Consider the following 18,146-nt stretch of genomic DNA (forward strand, 5'->3'; position numbering starts at 1 on the left):
GCATACAATTGTCAAGGGTATTTCTAACATCAGTAAGACTGGTGCATGAGGAAGGGTCAAAACTAATGCTTTCAAGAAGAATATGTGCAACTTAATGATTATAATTCACGGGCAAAGCTTTCTAGAGCTATGACAAGTTTTGAACTTTTGGAATCTGAAGTGAAGTAAAGAAATAGAAACAGAATCACCATTTTGAGGAATATGGCAAAAGTGAGTACCTGGATTATCTCTTTATTTTAAAGTTTATCCTTTTTTAGTCACTAACACTTCAGCTTCCCAATTTCATTGTTTTAACTGCCACTTGAAATTCATAATTTGTTAAAGTGGCTACTTGTGGAGAAATCCTCATAGTGTCACCATCAATTTGTTAGCGATAAGAGGTAAACCAGAATTTCATGTATTTCATCTATTTGAACAAAAAGACTTCCAATTATAGCAAGTGAATTATATTGCAAATTGGTTCTCCTAAATGAGTTAAACATACACACTATGTATGAGTGGTGATGTTTAGACTACTGTATTAAATGTGTTCCTTGGCTATGGAGGCAGACACGTGACCGAATACAGTGGTTGCACACAAGCTGCCTATAGGGAATGGCCCTTGGCCTATGCTAATTGCAAAACCATGACCAAGAAAATGTTCCATGTTAGGGAAAATACCTTTTTTTTTTTTTTTCCCTGAGTTGCATCAAACAAATTATCAGGTTATGCATGGAGGTTCAGTGCTTATATTTGTTCACTAACACTGTTTCAGTTACTGGTGTACACATGTACCTCCTTATACCTGTAATGTTAAAAACAGCTGGTCAAGTGTCACCAGTTAAAAATAATTGCAGCTTTTTTTTACAGCTCCTTTCACATGATCCCTCTTATTTTTATTTCATAAAACAATGTTTTCGTTTGTGTCTGGATTCATAGAATCATAGAATATTTAGGGTTGGAAAGGACCTTAAGATCATCTAGTTCCAACCCCCCTGCTATGGGCAGGGACACCTCACACTAAACCATGTCACCCAAGGCTTCGTCCAACCTGGCCTTGAACACTGCCAGGGTTGGAGCATTCACAGCCTCCCTGGGCAACCTATTCCAGTGCCTCACCACCCTAACAGGAAAGAATTTCCTCCTTATATCCAATCTAAACTTCCCCTGTTTAAATTTTAACCCATTACCCCTTGTCCTATCACTACAGTCTCTAATGAAGAGTCCCTCCCCAGCATCCCTATAGGCCCCCTTCAGGTACTGCAAGGCTGCTATGAGGTCTCCACGCAGCCTTCTCCAGGCTGAACAGCCCCAACTTCCTCAGCCTATCTTCATACAGGAGGTGCTCCAGTCCCCTGATCATCCTTGTGGTCCTCCTCTGGACTTGTTCCAACAGTTCCATGTCCTTTTTATGTTGAGGACACCAGAACTGCACACAATACTCCAGGTGAGGTCTCATGAGAGCAGAGTAGAGGGGCAGGATCACCTCCTTCGACCTGCTGGTCAAGCTCCTTTTGATGCAGCCCAGGATACGGTTGGCTTTCTGGGCTGCAAGCGCACACTGAAGCTGGCTCATGTTCATTTTCTCATCAACCAACACCCCCAAGTCCTTCTCTGCAAGGCTGCTCTGAATCTCTTCTCTGCCCAACCTGTAGCTGTGCCTGGGATTGCTCTGACCCAGGAGTAGGACCTTGCACTTGGCATGGTTAAACTTCATGAGGTTGGCATCAGCCCATCTCACAAGTGTGTCAAGGTCCCTCTGGATGGCATTCCTTCCCTCCAGCCTATCAACCAAACCACACAGCTTGGTGTCATCGGCAAACTTGCTGAGGGCACACTCAATCCCACTGTCCATGTCAGCGACAAAGATGTTAAACAAGACTGGTCCCAACACCAATCCCTGAAGGACACCATGTTACTGGTCTCCAGCCGGACATTGAGCCATTGACCACAACTCCTTTTGTGCGGCCATCCAGCCAGTTCTTTATCCACCAAGTGGTCCATCCATCAAATTGATGTCTCTCCAATTTAGAGACAAGGATGTTGTGTGGGACAGTGTCGAACATGTTGCACAAGTCTAGGTAGACGACATCAACTGCTCTGCCCCTGTCCATCAGTTCTGTAGCCCCATCATGGAAGGCCACCAAATTGGTCAGGCAGGATTTCCCTATCTTGATTTAACTTGCTGATCCTCAGGTAGGAAGACTGTCTGTACCAGTCAGTGAGGTAGAACAGTGTTGGAACAGGATGTGTAAGGGATAATTGTAGTAATCAGCTGGTTTTGCTTTTTCTTTGCTCTTTAAAGATGAATAAAAATAATTTGATTTTAGCGATTTTTATTAATGACAAAAATAGAACACTCCATTCAAAGTAATCTCTTAAACCAAGTAAAACATATCTGTGCTTTTTACATAGTGTGTGTGTTCAGAATGTTATTAAAAAAATAAGTCTTGTGGTAACCAAATGCTTATTTATTTTGTACAATAGGTTTCTAGCTCTGATAAAAAGTATAGTCAGTTTGTGGAAGTGATCTACAGTTCTGTCCCAGGACAATGGTAGCAGCTTGGAAGCAGTTTTTCAGATGCTGTTAGCATGGCTTAAAGTCCTATTTCTGCCATGAGATAGACATTAAGTATGTGCTTACACAAATCTTGAAATACAATTGATTGGGTCTTCTGATAGTTTATTTATGTGCCTTGATAAAAGGCAGTCTTTGCCTTACTAATAAGGACAGAATGTATTATTCTATCAATGTCTAGGATGATATTTTTAAAAAAGCTTCTCCTAGTAATTATTTAAATATATGTATGTTTATTAAACTAAATTTATGCTTTTATCTTAAAAAAATCTTTATGTACATTGTTTTTATTATTTTATTTGCTAATGTCAGCACTCAAGATGAATGAGGTGTTTTCAGGACATACACCTATGTTGATGGTGTATGCTGGTATTTTCTCCACTGAGGAAATAGCTCTGCTTTTAACTGTAGGTCATCATCCATAAGTGTAGCTGCAGTTGTCTGTCCTCTCAAAAGATGCCTTTCTAAATTTCATTAATGGATTTTACTGGGCATTCAAATAGGAAGAAGTGTCTGTGACCCAAATGTAGCAATTTAGATTGTTAAATGGATCAATGCCTGCTTCTGGCTGAAATCAGTATAAAATTCTCACTGTACCACGAGGTCTGAGAATGGAGAGATGAAGATCCAGAGTTTAATATATTTGCTGTAGTTGTAGCTTTTGCTACAGTTGGCTATATTTCTACAGTCAGTAAAAGACTAAATGTCTACAGTCTCTGTAGACATCTGAGATCAGGGTAAATTGTCTTTTACTTCATATTAGAAATTAGCTGTTCAGATTCCCCACATGCTTTTGAATGAGCATCTGCATGATGTGTGGTATATGTTTTGGAAGTATGAAACACAGTTCATATTTGCCTATTTTTTTCATGAGAAAGTAGAGGTGAATTAGTTAATTTAAAGGAGAAACTGGCTTTTTAAACAAATTAATCTTGAGAGGGAAAAAAAAAAAAAAAGCCCACAGAAGACTGTTAGGCAGTTGGGGCTTTCAGGGTTTTGCAATAAGCAAAAGTAAGTTTTCCCACTCTAGCCAACTCTTTGTACTTGCCCTGTATTGAACAATCAAAAGGTCATTCATTCCAGGATCTGGAAAACTACAGAGGTTAATATTGTTGATGTTGTTTTCCATTGAATGATTTCAATAAAGTAACATGGTAAATAAGAATATCTCTACACTTAGTTTGGAAATAGACTCACATACCTTTTTTGAAGATCTATCTTTCTTTGTTACAACCTGTAGTAAGCTAAAAATTACTGCAGGCTCAGAGTCTGAAATAAAAGGTCTTGAGTACCTCACTTCTGCTGTTGATATTTCCAGACAGGAGACAACAGAGTAAAGGTAAACCCTTACAGCCTTCCTTCAGTGGTGATTTCAGAAATTGTATGTCTGTTAGCCTTTGTGAATAATCATGAAAAATAATCTGTATATAAGTATTAATTTAATTCAAGATGAATTCACAAAACTGAAAAGGAAAAAAGACTATAAAATACCTTAAGCGTGACAGAATATTTTATATTTCACTGAACTGCATAACCAAGTGGTATGTACCTCACAAATGGAAACATTAACTTTTTGGAGAAACAGTTGGCAATACATAGTTAACTTATTGTATAAACTAATGTTTTTTCATATATTTAGATTTGATGACCAGTTTTATACTATTACTTTGTTTCTACAAGGTATATGATGGAAAAGACAGTTCTTCACGTTCTCTGGGAGTCTTCACCAAAAACGACATGATGGGAGTTATCCTTAATAGCACCTCTAACCATTTGTGGATAGAGTTTAATACCAATGGATCTGATACTGACCAAGGATTTCAGCTCACTTATACAAGTAAGTAACTCACATATACGGTCTGACTGATTGTTTTGTGGGGCAATATATGTTACTTAGTTGCAGTGGTTTCTCATGGAATGTTGAAGATAATGTACTCCATGGAGGGGAGGGGAGGGGAATATAACACTAGGGATAGCTAGTTTATTTCCAGCGTGCATAAAGAGATGTTTTGTCCAGGTTTCCAGGAATCTCCAAGCTCCCTTTACCTTCATTTTTATTGCCTTTTACATCAATTTGCATAAGCTCCTGTTGAATCCTTCAGAGCAGAGCACCATACCATACTGTGGCACAGAAATGAAATCTTATCTTTTTCTGCTGGTTTCCCTTTGTATTGGAGCCAGCTGTGGAATATGCAGAAATCATTCACTTGCCCTTATGTGTTTCTGTTGTGCCTGGTAAACTTGAAATTTTGTCATCCTACCTTTAGCATTTATTTTTTTTCTCAGAGAAGCATAAAGGAAGGGAAGGTTTTTCTGCCTAGATAAAATGTATTGAAGTGATTCATTTATTTGTTTTTTAAAACTAGATATTATATATGTTTTCATTTTGGTTCAGAATCCAGAAAGAACCACTAGGTGAATCTACTCTGATTTGCCAGTAGGGACTGTAGATTGTTTTTCCTTTGAAAAAAGAAACAATTTTTTTTTAAATAATCTTATATTAAAGGCACTGATTTCAAGGGACTTAAATCAGTCCCTTTCAAAACCTGCAACAGAGATTATTTCACCTACCATTTAGAGATAGGATTTTATGTAAAGATAGACTTATATGTTATTTCTGCATCCAATAGCTTAGTTTTGTTATACTTCAGTTTGCAATTCTAGATTTGCTCTCCCAGTTTTTTTCTGTGTAAGTTAATATATGATAATTCAAGTCTTGAGAATTTTTTTCTTGGCTGTTTGATTAGTTTTAAATACATTTTCTATTCTTCCAAGTATTTTCACTCTTTCTGAAGCATGTAGACAGTCTTCTAACAGTAATTTTAATAATACTGTTGTACAGATGCGAAACTCACTTTCCTGTTTCTTCGTAACGTTTTACTCACATGAGACAGTCCCCATTTATAAATATTGTGTAATTCCTCACTTTGCATGTGTGTTTTCAGGAAGCCAAATTAAAAATGATACATTTTAAGATAGTGTTTTCTATCACCTGTAAAAAGATAACTTACTGTGTGTTATTTCCAAACACCTCAGTTTGGGACTTTTCACCATTTATAAATTTATTCAAGGAGAAGATGCATTCTTTCGGAATGTTTTGAAAATATGTTGCAGTGCTGACTCCCATTAAATATCCAAGCAATATTTTATAGCTTAAATACAGTTGAAAATTATAGTCTTTACTTGACTGGATATTTTTGGTGCAGTTCCAGTGCAGTTTCTAAACAGATGCTTCCATTTTGCACTTGGTAAATAAATCAAACATAAAATCAATCAAAGTATCATAAAGTAGTTTGGGTTGAAATGGACCTTAAAGATTGTCTTGTTCCAACTCTCCTGCCATGGGTGGGGACACTTTCCACCAGACTAGGTTGCTCAAAGCCCCATCCAACCTGGGCTTGAACACTTCCAGGGGTGGAGCAGCCACAGCTTCTCTGATTAACTTTTTCCAGTGAAGAATTCCTTATATCTAACCTAAATCTACCCTCTTTAAAGTTATTTCCCCATGTCCTATTGCTGCATGCCCTTGTAAAAAGATAATTATCTGATTAATCAAGCTGCTGTTTACAGCTGGAAATAACTTCCCTGCAAGATTACTCTGCAGTTTGTTCACTTTTAAGGTCAAAATAGAATGCCAGATTCTTTAACATTACTAAAACAAAGACAAAAATAAAAATTATTCAATTGTGCTTTCACTGAGGGAAATGAGAAATAAGTATGCTGGTGTGGGAAAATCACTCAGGATGAGGTGGGGGAGGAAATAGAGAAAACTGGGGTGTAACTGAAGTAGTATTATAGAAACTTTTTTAGGGTAAAATACAGTTGCCACTTTCAGGATGGTTGGCATGAAAGGAATCTATTCCATCATGGTTCCCTAGGCAACAGACCCTGCTATCCTAGAGGAGCAATGGAAGGTGAAGCGTGGTGAAGACACCATGGCCAGGCTCTGTTGTACTCCCTGCAGGACTGGGAACTCAAGTACCATACAGCTGCTAAACCATACAGCAATGGTCAAATGGGAAATACAGGAGATGTCTGTTGCTGAGCCAACAGCTGTGGCAAAATCACTTTCCTTAGGTGAACCTTGCTCATTGTAATACACACACCTCCATCCAAAGCTACCCACCTCCAAGGTACCACCACCCCTCACTGACCGTGCACTTTATATTTTTAATCGGCTATATCTTTAAATGAGAAGTGAGTTTTACACCAATCAGTAATAAAAGAATTTATGACTATAGTCACTCAAGCTCCACCTGAGATTAAAGAAAAGTATAAAAGTGAATGAGAGAGGGAAGAAGATAGGGAAGAGTCCATTGTAGCTTCTGGGATCAGTTGATGGGCTGAACCTGTCTTCTCCCTTACAGTGGCTGCATATTGCATAAGAACATATATGCACTAAATAACTAACACTAGCTGTTATTAGTGATTATTGTCTGGTTGTGTATTGCTTCAAGCTTGTTTTTAGTAACAGTACCTATCACTGGCAATCAGGAACCTTAACTTGACATGATAATAATAATAAAGAGTGTAATCCCGTAAACTGTTAGTCTTTCGTGGGTGCTAGCAATTGCTGTCATCAGGTAACATAAAGTGAGAAGACCTATTGAGGGGTCCCCCTTATGCTGTTGGCACATTTCCCTGAATGAGTCAGTTGAATCACTCTCCAACCCAGCAGGACTGTTCAGTGAAGGGTCCCTATAATGGAACGCTGACAGACTGGTCAGACACAGGGGTCTTGGCTTTCCTGGGGTGCTGATAAACAGACCAAACACTAGGGGTTGAGAAAATCTCCCCCTTTCACATGACAGCTGGAGTGAATGAAATTGAGTAATTAATATCATAAGACTGTTAGAACTAGGAGAACTGATGGTGTAATAAGTCTAGTGATAAATCAGTTCTGGTTATTCCCTATCTGGTTGCTGAGTTCTTGCTGCCCACAAGGGAAGCATCAACTGCCCTTAGTTGTTGGTCTTTGTAGTACTTTTCTTCCCATTAAAGGTATTGAAATTAAGATTACTGCAGCTTTGACATTTGAATTTTAGAGCTATTGCAATGCAATTAACTTAAAAATGTACTGTTTCAGTTCTGTGCAGCTACCTTTTTATCTTTTGTAACATTGCATCCTGTGGATAAAGTTAAATTTACAAATACAACAGAAGAAGGTAATGATCCATAAGAACAAAGCTGTGGATAAAGAAACTTTTCTTTGTGTATTCAGGATCTGATTACTGACATAATAAACTGGAATTCTATAAACTCAGCATCTGAGTTGCTTGTATAAATTGTAGAAATTAGTATGTACACAGATATTAAAAGGAAATCTTTGAAAGATTCAAGTTCTAATGAAATCTGCTGTAGAGGAAATTGCTTCAGAGTGAGAACAATGCTGAATGGAAGCTAGAAATTATAGTAATTTTATTATTTGATCTATAATTACAAGTTGTTTTCAAGGAAATGGATTTAGGACAATGAGTAGAGATTTTTCTTTCACTAGAAAGGATCATGAGATCAATAGAGGTCTGCATGTAAAACTGGAAGTTTATATATATATATATGTTGTAGCCACAACTGACTTGTGACATGGGTTTTGTTGTTGGTGGTGAGAAAGTGACAGTTTTTCTTTCATAATTACAGTTTTACAATTTGGGAGATTTCCCTACTCCCCCCCAACCCCAGTCATCTAATGAGAACTTTTCTGTCTTGGAAACCTCTTGGCTTTTTTTGGGGAAGAGAAGATGTAGCCGTAGGCACTGTGCTTTGTGCTATCATGACAGTGATATTTAATGTTAAATTGATATTCAAATTGAAATGAAATCTTATTGATGCCACACAGTGACAGGCAGTAAGGGAAAACACAGCTGTCTAGTAAAAGTAACAGGCTGCAACTTTAAATAAGGAATATTGCAGTACAGCTTCTGAATAACAAACAATCCCTGCAGTGTCTAGCCACTCCCCTATTGCACTCCTGACACAAGAGGAATTTTAACCATGACTGTTTTCACTCATCTTATGGAGAACTGAACTTACTCTTACTTGTGTCAGAAGTGCTTCCTTCCTACTGTTTAATCCTCATTCCTTGAACAGTCTCACTTTTCTTTGTTATTGAAAAAGCAAAAGCAGTCCCCCCACACTTCATCAGACATGTCATATACAAATGTTTTGTGATGCTCTGAATACTGCGTAATGATAACTCCTCCATGGTCTGTGTGGAGCTGTACAGATCACAGAGTACTCAGCACTGTATTGTACTTCCACAGTGATTGCTCTTAACTTCTCTGAAGATAACTTATACAGTAATTTTACTTGTGTTTCATTTGGTGCACGTAGATGTCAGTGCAAAAATTACTTTTCCACTTTTTTTGTTTGCTGGTAGATGTGTCATTGCTAGTTCCTTGTACTGGCAGTGGCCGCAGATAGCATGAAGTTGATGTCAGTCCTTATCCAGACATCCACTCTTTTAGGAGCAGATACCTAGCTCTCTGTGGCAATTTCATGGTTCCCCAGTCCTGTAGAGGATATAATAGGAGCAAAAGTTTCACTTACCTGCGGAATAACCCTTGGAGTCTGTTGTAATGAGTAAGTGAAACAATCCATCCAGGAATACTGTTAGATAATATCTGTAGGAATGTGTTTGGCTGCATTGCACACTCAGCAGAATGTTCTGCCTCACAGCAGACTCCTGTGTGTTGCAGAAACGTGCAGATTTAACTTTCTGAAGGCCTTTTACTTACCTATTCCTGATTTGCTGCTACGGGTTAAAATTTAAGTTTCCCTTAAATGTGAAATCAGATGTTTTCCTGCACTTCTGTGCTAAGATGGAAATGACGTCTGGAAAAATTCTTGCTAAGGATTTGCTTTTTTGAGAGTGAATGTTATGTAGACTTAGGTCTTAATTGTAACTTGCACCAGTTTTGAATCCATGACCGTTTCTTTCACTGAAAGCAGAATTCTGCATGGCTATCATTTCTGCCAAAAGAGTGGGCAAGATTCAGGCCCTTGAGCTGGGCTCAGCTCCATAGAACTTGCATCAAATTCTGTCAAGCATTGCTGAAAGAAATGAGGTTTAGGATTCTACATGGATAGGTTTGTTGTTTTTTTTTTTTTTTAATATAGGTTTTTTTAATTTGCGTTTATTATCCTCTCTATCATGAATAATTGGCAGTTGTACAGCAGTGTTTGGTCTCCAGATACACTTTTCAGTTTTATGAAAAGAAATTTTGAAAGACATTTCTCAGACATGATACATTCATGTCTGGTTTGGCATTCAGAGTATTCTGTTATTGCTAAAGACTTAGTTCTAACTTTCCATTTAAGTTCTGTGTTATAAACATTCTCTACCCCTACACGTTTCAAGGAATAGTGAAAATTAGTGCATGGAAGAGCACAAATGTGAATTAGCATCATCTAAATTTATATAAATGGTTTAAACCTGGAAATTAATTGAAGAGAATCCTGAACTGAAAATGAATTTAGTTCATAACCTATTCTAAAGTAATTGAAAATGTTATGTCAGTGAAAACAATGTTCTGAAACTGCAAACTCAGTCAATTATTCCAGCACACAAACAGACTCAAATTCAGAAAAACAGCGGCTTTGCCTCAGGCTGTACAGTGTCAGTTGAGCAGAACAATCCAGTAATGAAAAGAAGCTCCTGCAATTTCCTTTCAGTAACTAACTGGTCTAAGAGATCTGTTGCAACGAGAACCTTCACACACTGCAATAAAAATGTAAGAGAAAGTGTAATGAAAATAAGCAAAAGGAAAAAAATCATTAATGAGTATGTATTAACCTATATGTATATATATGATTCTGTGATCATTTTAAGAGCAATACAGTTATATGACTAACCCCAAATTAATGTAAGTTGCATTCCATGCATAGGAAAAATTATTCTAGAAGAAAGTCAAATTTGAAAAATTGCAAAATAAATGTTTTATAAATGCCAGAAGTAAAGATTATTTTATATTTTTAAAAAGGTCTAGTTCTATGGAGCCATTATAGACTTTGCAATTATATGTATGTGTAGTTGAATTTATGCAGTTTCATCTGGGATTTGTTCCAAAAGTTTGCCCATTTTCTTTTGCCAAATTTCTCTGCTTTTCACAAAAAGACTCCTGTTTGTTTGCAGTGAATCATTTCCTCCTTTTCCATGTTTTACATGAGTAGACAGTAGCGTTACTGACAATTTCTTTCCACTACTGTAAGTGTCAGAAATTTCCCACGAGCAAAAATATCCTGTCTGAAAGCTTAGGACACTTGAACAGAGCTGCCACTACCTTATTGTTCTTTACCCCTGGCCTTCTCATCTACTTTGGCCTCATGTTGGATAGGATTATTGGCTCAACCCTCTCTGTTTGGGAAAAGAGAAGCTAGAGCTAATAAGTATGAGACAAGGACAACAATTGTCAGTATTATCCAACTAATTATCTTCTTCATAAGCAGTTCTTTATGTCAGGCAGATAACCTGCACTTAGAAACCTAAGATGTTGGACTAATCTTCCTCATAAGCTCCTTTTTGCTGTAGTTCAAATGTAAGATCTTTTAAGTGCCTCATTGCTGATTTGCTAACTTAAATTTATGAAATTGTAAACTGTAACAATCTAACTATAAAATATGAGCAACACAAATCTAAAGATATGACTCTGTTCCATATTCTCATACTGTTAGACTAAAGTAAAATCTTATATATGGTTTGTGCTTTGTTTTAATTTTAGGCATTTCAGGTCATTTGTGTATGCCCTTGAGATCAATGTTTGATCATATCTTTCTCCTGACAGATTTTTTTTCAGTTTTTGAAAAATTTTGAAATCTCATCTATTAAAACATTCATATAAAATAAATTAGATAACTATTTCACTATTTTTTAAATGTTGAATTTACATAGACTTTATGAAAACATGGATTTTCAGTAAAAAAAAACCAACAAACACCATAATTCATTTGTAAGGATTTTAACAGTTCAGGTGCATTATAAGAGGGAATTGTTTACATTTCTACAGATCAAACTTGTTGTTCTAGAATCTAGTAACTTTTTATAACTAAATATTAGCAATAAACAGAGAAGAGATTTTTCAGGCATCAAATTTCTGTTTCTAATTATTCAAAACTGTAAGAAAGTTGTCCAATCATAAATTATTTCTTCAAAAATGCATAATATTAAAATCATCCTGCCAAGCTGTGTGCATTTGATACATGAGCAGAATGCATTAGAAAGCAGACTGTTCCTAAAATAAAGGTGAATACTGTAAACCTTTTTATTTCTATTCCTTCCCCTTCTATAAATTTTCTATGTGGAGAAAGTTGCTTAAGACAGAAAGATGAAAGGTAGACAAGATTTATGTGTTTCTCATTATCAAAGCTGTTCACTGCAGTGTATTTAGAACTTGGATTTCAAAAGTGCTGGGCATCAGTAACATTAGCCAGAATAACAGGTGCTGTGTTTGTTTCCCTGTCAGCATGTGAAAGCATGAGTGAAGCTGCAGATGGTGGGGATTTTTAGCTTTCAGTCCTGTCTGTGCCACACTGTTTTTTTATAAGCTTGTACAAGTTCTTTCCCATGTTTCAATCCGTCCTTTATGTTCATGCTGACTCTATTACTTAGAGTGAGTATTCTAGAAAAGACTGTGAGGACATGAATACATTTGTAACCACTGAACTGTTTGGTAGGTGTTAAGCCAAAGTACCTTGCACTAAATAGCACAAGAAAAAAAGTACGGTTTCATGGTAATGTTTTTTTCTTTTCTTCCTGTCCCTTCCCTGCTCCTCTCTCGCCCCAACCCCCCCCCCCCCCCCCCCAAAAAAAAGAAAAGATCAGAGCAGTGCTCATCTTGCAAGTAACATATGGAATATTTTTAAGTACTGACTGTAGCCCTCCTTGACTTACTGTTTCTAAAGGGGGCTTAGACAGGGAGCATTCCTGAAGATAATCTCTCCACACATTATGTTAGGGTTCTTAAACTCACATGGAATCTCAGCTTTAATCCCTGCTTCTCTTATATTGAGTATAAATGATAGTAATTCATTTGCTTGCTGATTGCAAAGATTACTAGTATGGTTTCTATATATGCTCGGTAATCATCTTGATACAGGCACATATATTTGCATACATATCTCTTGCAAGTATTGGTAGATACAAACCAAACTGTATTTCAATAAAATAATCACATACAAAGACTCTCTTCTACTACCTGTTTCTATGTATTTATCCAGCTTCTTGATTTTTTTTTTCCCTTTTATATATGTAGATGTTAAAGCTGAAAAGGGGAGAAAGGAAATTATAGATAGGACATATGGACACAAAGAATCTGTTTTGAAGTTGGCAGCCTGAAAACTTTTTGTAGCATACTTATTACAGAAGAAAATTACAGAAAATAATTCTTTTTTCATTTTATGCTCAAAAGACTTGTTACTGACAATATGTACACTAGTCAAACATAAATTGCCAGTAGATTGTGAAGCTTTTGAGAAAGTGTACCTCTCGATTTCCATAGGATACAAAGCAGAAGGTATCATTACTTACTGTGAACTCATTCTGCTGTACAAGCATGTAGAAATATATGGGTTTATTTGAAAAATGTGTCTCCTTTGGTCTCTTTCAGATGATCTGTGTTAGAATGTAAAATATTCAATCACCAAGACATAAAAATCTTTCAGCCTTCCTCAAGAAAACTTTACAGATCCTAGAGAAACGTCTGGAGCTGATTTTGTCCCACTGCACACAGTCTCTGCTCATTTGTCATCCTAAAGTCTTTGAAAGTTCCTGCAAGTTTCTGATACTTCACTATATCCATATTACCCAAACACTTTTCTGTTTACAGAGTTTTCCGTCATTCTAATTAGGTAGAGATTTTGTAGTTGGTGCATTTTCCAGTACGTAATATAGACTTTCTTTCTCTACAACTGTAGGTTTCAATAGCACATAAATGGTTCCAAGACAGAACGAAAATGCCAGGAACTCTCAATTAGAATTTAATTGATTTAATTAAATCGATTATTTTATGGATGTTTAAGATACAACAACTGCAGAATGAGTATTTGTTGACATTTACATGCATTTAGAAACACATTATAGACGCTGAACATTAACTCAAGTACCATTCATGCTTTTAATTACTCTTTGGTAGTTCAAAAATAATTCTGTGCAAAACATAGATTATGAGTCTAAATTACTTTAGATTTAAGTAAGACTAATGGAGTTCTTGATGTTTCCAATGTTTTTCACATTAACTTATTTTTTAATATTAAAATATCTGTTAATATTTCCATGTATATACTGAAATAGGACTTATATATACATATGCACTTTTTTTGGACTCATCCCAAAATATTTTACCACACCACTTTTAGACACTAAAGATACATTATACATCATTTATGGGCTCTGTCTTCCATGGCAAGTAAAATGGAAAGACAGCATTACCTTTTGGCTGCGCAGGGCCCACCCAGTCTGTACGTGCAATATAGAAAGGAGTACAATTATGAGAGACTATTAAACACTCACTGGAATCCCAGAGGATGTGCTTTTAATCCTTTAGAGCTAAAGATATAAGCTTCTAAATTTTTCTTTACATTCAGAATAGTTAATCCCTCATGGCTTGTTTTGTAGCATTTTTATGGGGATTAGCGGTATTGTTTTAATAATATTTCCCTTTCTATGAAAAAACAGTAATATTAATATAAAATTCTGAGTATAAATGTACTCATCGAAGCTGAGATCATTGATAGCGTTGACCAATGTGCTGTATATTATGTTTTCGGGACCTGTTCTTTAGATTAGACGTCTAAAGTTTTGCAAATACCCCACCTCGTATTTCTTTTAAAATGTCTTTACAGTTTTGTCTGGTAGGCTGTCCATTTAGAGTGCATACTATGGGCTGCCAGAGCCCACAGAAGTTGCAACACATGGTTTTTCTGAATTTATAAGAAGAAATTCCCTCTGTTGTTGTTGTTATTGTTGTTAATTTATTATTATTAATTATTATTATGTATTATCATTATTATTATTTTAGAGTTTGGTGTCTGTGGTGTTCCTTTACTTGGTGGTTACAGTGTTCTGGGGTCATATCTGAGGCGAGGGTTCCAGGATAATTAAAAATTAATCTATGCAGCATCAGAACAGCCAGTGGTGCAAATCTGATCTGAATCTGGCACGAACCCATGATTGAATTCCTGTAAAATTAACAAGAGCGTACAGAGGGAAACTTACGAACATTTTGTGATTTATGCCAATTTTATATATGGCTTGGCATAAAGTTAGAATGGCATCGACAAACAATAATTAATCCAACATAAAATTTGTAAATAAAATTAACCTGTCAAACCTTGTTGGACAAATTTGCACCATGGGACTGCAGTATTAAGGGCTGCGATGTTACTTTTATTTTACTGTCAGTTCAATTATTTCCTCTCTTTTAAAACTGTTTTCTTCTGTCTCCATGGGTGAAGTTTTAATTGCCATGGTATACTTTGTGGAAAGCATGAAGAAAGTTTACTAAACCAGAAAGAAAAGAAAAGAAAAGGAAGGAATAAAGCCCTGCAGCCCAATTTCCTGAGTCTTCATTGGTGACCTAAATTCTGGTCCCTAATAACAGCGTGCTTACATGTTCTACTAAGACAGATGTAATGTTAACATGACTCAGTATTCCTCTGTGTAGAAAGTAAAATTCGGATGAGTACTATAGCTTGCTTTGTTGCTTTTGTCCACTTTCTAGACCAGGAATTCATAACATTTTTATTCTCATACTCTTTATAGAAGTCTTAGTGTTGGACTCAAGCTTAGAGTTTCCAAATACGAAGGTTAGAATAGGACCAAATACCTGATGTTTGGTAAGGCAAGATGGTTGCTTTTTTTGTGTGTCTGGCTTTAGGAGACTGATTATTTCAAAATACCTTTTGAGTACTTCCAGAAATAGGAGTTAGAAATTACTCATTTTACATTACTTATTTTTCATATAGCCACTGTATGTTTAAATTGAGTGTAAATACATATAAATATATATGTAGTAATAATAGTAAGCTGTAATCTTTGTTTCAAAATAGGTGAAGAGAACGTTTCCAGATATCTCACAAATTCTGTTAGAAGTACACTGTACCATATAAATCCATGAGAATTTCCCTCAGGGAGACAAAATGATCACTTGCTTCTTTTACCTTCATATTGAAGACAGGTTTTGGAGGGTATAAACTTGAAGCTGAACTGAAAGGTGTGATCCACACAAGCAGTTGGCATACTCCACGTCTAATGGACACAAAAGCTACTTTAGTTGCAGATAGTGTGGATATCATGTCCTCATCATCGTTTGTCTGCCCAGATTTGCTTCTGCTGTACCGCAGTACCTAGTAATGTAGAGAGAACCACAGTACCTATTGTAATCAAATTGAGTTGAAAAAATTTGTAATGAATAGTCTACATACATTATAAATGTCAGTAATTTTTACTGTGACAACTGGTATTTCTACATTCCTGATTATTTCTATCAAATATGAGAGAACAAATCATGTTGGATAAATAATGTCAGAAGGTGACAGCCAATTACTGGGATGTATTCTGGCTGTTTTGGTTTTATTTTAACTGGCTTTTATCCATTCATTGTTCTGATAATCCTATATTGAAACTCAGGAATAAGATAATTGACAGCAATTTGCCAGTACACTAATCTTTCTCAGCAGTGAGAATATTGGCAGAGTTTCTCTGACTGCTGGTTCATTTCAATGTCAAGTACACTGACTACTGTGATTTTGTGGAGTTCATGACCTGTTTCCCTGCTGTGAAAGTTCACAGCTTCTGCTTTAACACTGAATTTTTGTTGCAACATTTCAAAAAGGAGATTTCACAACATGGTCTTTTAAGACAAATTACAACACATGCACATGAGCATCAGGGAAAAAGGGAATGGAAAGTTGTATTTGTATTTTTTGTGTATGATAGGAAGGGGAAAAAGTTGGATAAGAAGAGCTGGGAAGGCAGCTGGCCTGCAAAGACTCAGGGCAAGATCCTGCTATATTTGTACACAATTAGCAGCAGCTACTTGCATGTGAAATACCCGAATTTTTAATATCCCTACTGGCAAACCGAGCTAGTCTTGCTGGTGGAAAAGAGTCGTGAATACGTGGCCACAAATTATGCAGTGTCATTCTTACATTTTTTGTAAAGAATTCAAAGTGGCTTTTTAAAAAGTTTGCATAAAAGCCAACAAATAGTTTCTTGGATGTCCTTGCAGAGAATATTCTAATTTTTTCGGATTAAAAAATTAATAATACTCTTTATTTTGTCATACTGAGTGTTCGTACCTGTTGTTTGTTTTTTTTTTTCTAGGCATAATATTGTGCAAGCAAACCTAAAAATTGTGACTAACACTGGACTTTTCCTGAATTAGCAAAAGTTAGAAAAAATCAAAATCGATATTAATTTTCCAATGTGTGTCTAAATAGTCTAAATAAAACAGCAAATACTGAAGTTTTTAAAATCTCGAGGATATTTAAATTTGGGGTTTATATTTTTGCTTCCTGTTAAATATTTTCTTTTTTTTTCCTATATTGTGTTTGAAATAGGAAATTGAATTCTTATACCCAAGACAATGAGTGGTTATATTCTCTACAATCAGCTTATCTAACACTTTACGCCAAATAAATATTTGATTAGAGTTTAAAATATACTGACAGAAAATTTTAACTCAGCTACTGATAATAATGCTCCCACAGAGCCTCAAAAATAAGATTTAAAGAAGCAGTATATTTCTGTAAGGGACTTTATTTCCTCTGACACCTGCACAGGCTGAGAAATTCCTGTATGTGCTGCTGCACATTCTCATTACCAGAGTTGTTTTCTTTTACTCATAATTTGCAGAGGTATTTTGTTGTTTACAGATACAGAATTACAGTTCAGCAAGTATTTGTAGAGTATGAGACTTTCAAAAGCAGGCAGTTCACCTTGAGACAGTGCTGTTGACAGGTGAAAAAGTCTTTCCACATTTGGGGAATGAGATTTAGAGAAACTTCATCCACATTTGTAATATTTGTTAAAAAAAACTAAACAGGCAAAATCATTAAATTTCATATGATTGATGTAGATCATTCTGAGGTAGAGGAGAAGAACCAATACGTAATTAACTAATTTATTATCTTGTTATTGATATATTAATTGAATTTTATGTTTTTTACATAACTTCCAGTCAAACATTATTTGTTAATTGCTTGATTTCTTATTAGTATATTATTTCTTTATGAGCATGCACCTGCACAAAATTTTGTAATAAAAATCAGTATGTTTTATGGTTGCTATGATATAGACATGCATATATTTAGCAATCTATGTAATTTGAAAACCATGTTAGTCAAAATAATGCCAAAGATTAATAAATCATTTTACAGGTTGGTTATTTTGGACTTACACAAAACCCAACAATTTTTATGTTTTTTGGTTGGGTTTTTGGTTTTTTTTTTTCCTAAATGCCAGATCTCAATCTACATTTTTAATAAATTTCTGTCTTCAGAAAATTTGGGTTCAAAATGAAGTCTTTTTGTAAGAGCCTAAGTAAGTTATTTTCTTAATAAGTAATATCAAGATTTATTTATTATTTTCTTTTTA

The 18,146-nt window shown here is 35.7% G+C and overlaps 1 protein-coding gene across 1 annotated transcript in view; it reads left to right on the forward strand.

The window, feature by feature from the left end:
- LOC130606014 (CUB and sushi domain-containing protein 1) overlaps positions 1-18,146 on the forward strand; it is a gene marked incomplete at its 5' end in the record, with an annotated part of 426,016 nt that overhangs the window by 204,477 nt on the left and 203,393 nt on the right. Inside the window, one exon of the mRNA XM_057421927.1 lies at positions 4,238-4,394. Coding sequence (XP_057277910.1) covers positions 4,238-4,394 — 157 coding nt within the window. The remainder of the gene's footprint in view (positions 1-4,237; positions 4,395-18,146) is intronic.

Source organism: Pezoporus wallicus, unplaced genomic scaffold (assembly GCF_028554395.1).
Source record: "Pezoporus wallicus isolate ANWC-B61680 ecotype Strahan unplaced genomic scaffold, APGP_CSIRO_Pwel_v1 contig_6672, whole genome shotgun sequence".
Lineage (NCBI taxonomy): Eukaryota > Metazoa > Chordata > Aves > Psittaciformes > Psittacidae > Pezoporus > Pezoporus wallicus.